The sequence below is a fragment of the Belonocnema kinseyi genome, chromosome 7 (genome assembly GCF_010883055.1).
Source record: "Belonocnema kinseyi isolate 2016_QV_RU_SX_M_011 chromosome 7, B_treatae_v1, whole genome shotgun sequence".
In the NCBI taxonomy this organism is placed as follows: Eukaryota; Metazoa; Arthropoda; class Insecta; order Hymenoptera; family Cynipidae; genus Belonocnema; species Belonocnema kinseyi.
Window position 1 is genome coordinate 40,454,898 of NC_046663.1, and position 3,331 is coordinate 40,458,228.

The 3,331-nt window shown below is 27.2% G+C and overlaps 1 protein-coding gene across 1 annotated transcript in view; it reads right to left on the reverse strand.

Annotated features, from left to right (window-relative positions):
• Positions 1-1,625: 1,625 nt before the first annotated feature.
• Positions 1,626-3,331, reverse strand: part of LOC117176430 — a 31,661-nt gene continuing 29,955 nt past the window's right edge. The window contains exons 4-5 of the mRNA XM_033366669.1: positions 2,024-2,170; positions 1,626-1,645 (exon numbers count right to left, since the gene is read on the reverse strand). Of these exons, the coding sequence (XP_033222560.1) occupies positions 1,626-1,645; positions 2,024-2,170 (167 nt within the window). The remainder of the gene's footprint in view (positions 1,646-2,023; positions 2,171-3,331) is intronic.

Sequence of the window (3,331 nt, forward strand, 5' to 3'; positions counted from 1 at the left end):
GAATGGACAATAAAATAGTTTTTGAATTTATAACAAGATTTATTGAAAAACAATTTTTCCTGAAATTTTGTATCAAAATTTAGAATGTGTAAAAAAAAAGTTCCACGCAATAACTTTTGATTTTTATCCCTTTAATTTCCTGTTATTGTGCCCATAAAATGCCTCCAAAAATGCAAAACAGCAGTTTTCTAATGAAATCATGCTAAGGACGGTATTTTTGTAAATTTTTCAACATTAATAATTTTTAATCAATAAATAATGGATTTTCAATCGTTTAACATATTTCGTAATTATTTAGACAATTCTCAATTCTTGAATAATTTTTTCTCCTTTAATTTATGTAAAGTTATTATTTTCTGGAATTAACGACACAATTAATAAATGTTAAAAGAAATATATTTTTTAGGATATTCGGTAATTATTTAAACAATTTTGATTTGTTTAACAAATTTTTTTCCTCTGGAAAGCCTAAAAAGTTATTATTTTCTGGAAGTAATGGTACATATAATAATGATGCATACATCTATTTTTTAAGGATATTTAGAAAATTATTTAACACTTTTCATTAGTTCAAATAATTTTCTTCCCTGTGAATCGACCTTCGCTGTGAAAAGGCGCAAGTTAATGATTAATTATTGTTTAAGACCTGCTAAATGTCAAACAGGAAAATATTACTTTCAATATTCGTTAATTGTGTAGTTAATTGCAAAAAAGTATAACTTTCTACCATTTACATGAAAAAATTGCTCAAACAAATCAATGTTGTATAAACAATGAAAATTGTCGAAAAAATTACCAAGCAACATTAAAAAGAAAATATTACTCTCAACATTTGTTAATTTTGTGATTAATTTGAGCAAAGAATTTTTTACGCTTGATAGAGGAAATAATTTTCTTAATGATTAACGACATTTTTTAATAATGAAATCTGTTTAAAAATTACAAAAAGCGTGTTAAACCAGAAATACAACTCTTGACAATATAAAATTATTTTAAAACTGAATTGGAAACTCGTCACTAATCGATTAAACTATTAAACTATTAAACTATTTTTATTGTTTTTGACATGTTTCAGGCACAGTAAAAGGGTATTGGAGAATGATAGTTTAAATTATTTTTGGGGATTTAAGACATAATCTAGAAGCACTTGAGTCCAAAGTGATCGAAATTTCCCCGTTTGATGGTACATTTTTTGCAATTTTTTCGAACAGCGAGATTTTCCCATTTAAAAATCCATTTTTATTTTAAAAGCCCGGGCATCAGTCAACGCTAAAAAAGATAGATATTTAAAATCGAATTTTTGTAGGTATAAATTTGGACCACCATAGATTGGCTGCTATATTCGCCACAATAGTTGCAGTCTTTTTTAATGATTTTTTTTGATTGAATTTTAAATCTCGGCAGAATAAACGCCTATAAGAGATTTTAAACATAGACTGCAGGAAATTCTCGAAGTTATCAAAAGTTATCAGTAAAATACCATGAAAATCTTAAATTTCCACAAATTTGATATATTTCAACCAATTTCACAATTTTTCACAAATTTCCTATGTCGTCATAAATTTTTAATTATACAATTAGGAAATTTCCCTTTCGGGTTAAGCGTGACTCAGGTTTTATAAACTTCATAAATGTCCTTTAATTTCTAGAAATGTTAGAAATTATAGCCTGAGATATTTCGTACCCATCCAGGAGAACTGTTAATAACATTTACCATTGAATTACTAGACATTTCTATACATTTCGTAAATGCCCATAAATTTCCATAATTTTCTATGAATTACCATAAATTTTGAAAAATTTCAATACATTACCATCATTATTTCATCAAACAAAAATGTTCAACTCAATTTCCTACATCAATATGTACTTTTGTAAGTCCAAATACGAAACACGGTTTCTAAGACTCTAGGGGCCGGGGCCGTTCAGCGAGAACAAATTATTTGCAGTTAAGAAATAAAACGTGGGTTTTTTTGGCAATCTCAACAATTTTTTTTTTTCAAAAAAATGATAAAATACTCACGTGGATAGTTAGGATTGGAAGAACGGTGGTTAGACCTTGAAACATAGGGGTTGATATTGCGCCTGTTTGGCGTGGCTGCTGACATGTAATCTTCGTATCGCTGTTCTACTGATATTCGAGCAAGGCGTGGCCTCTCAATGACTTCATCTGTAATATATAATAGAGGGATTTTTATTTCAGAATTTTTTTAACGAATGTCAACAGTTTTAAATCGGCTATCTTAAAGCCTCCTTTATACAAAGTTTCATTTTTAATCAAACAGTTGAATTTTTAACTAGAAATATTAAATATATACTAAAACAGATGAATTTTTAAATGAAAAAGATAAACTTTTAATGAAAAAATTGAATTTTAATTTCAAGAAGGATTTCAATTTGACTTTCTAACGCCAGTATATGAGTGTAAACGAAAAGTAAATTTTCTAAGAAATAGTTAAATCTTAAACCAAAAACTTGGATTTTTATCCACGACAGATAAAATTTTTACTAAAATAGATACATTTTTAAACTAAAAATGCAAATCATAAAAATATCTGAATTTATATTAAAAAAAGATCTCAGTTGACTTTTCAAACCCAAAATATAAACAATAATAAAAAGCTCATTTTCAACCAAAAAAAGTATTCCACAAAATAGATGATTTTCAACTAAAAAAGATGATTCTCAATAACATAGACCGAAAAAATGTGTACCTAAAGACCGACCTATGTGGCCCCCAAGGATTTTGGTGGCATAAAAACGAATCCGTTGTATACATTTTTTCTACACGTCTTGTTTTCGAGATATCTTAACCTAAAAGCGCAAATATGGCTATTTTGAGCAATATTTGAGGCAATATAACTTGATCAGCAACTTTTTTTTTAAACTGCTAACACCATTGTTTATGACTTCTTTTTACCTTTCACATATATTTTTATTCATCTCAAACTGATTTTTTTCACTTTTAGTTTAGTATATTTCAAAAATCTGATGTTTAAGCAAAATTTAGACAGCGGATTCGTTTTAGGGACACGGAAATTCTTCAGGCTTTTTTGATTTTTGATAGTTGAATTTTCAACCAGAAAGGGTAATCTTCTACCAAAAACACAAATTTTCAACCAAATAGATGAATTTTTATTTAAAAAATATAAATTTACAGCAAAAAAAGAATCGATTAATTTTTAGTTAAAGAAATGCGTTTTTAAGCAAATAAAATAATTTTTGGCAACATAATTACCAGGTGTATACATATGAAACCGGTATTTTTTCAAGAAAAAAACACATTTATTTCAAGAGAATGATAACAAATATTTTATTCAAAGTATGCGCC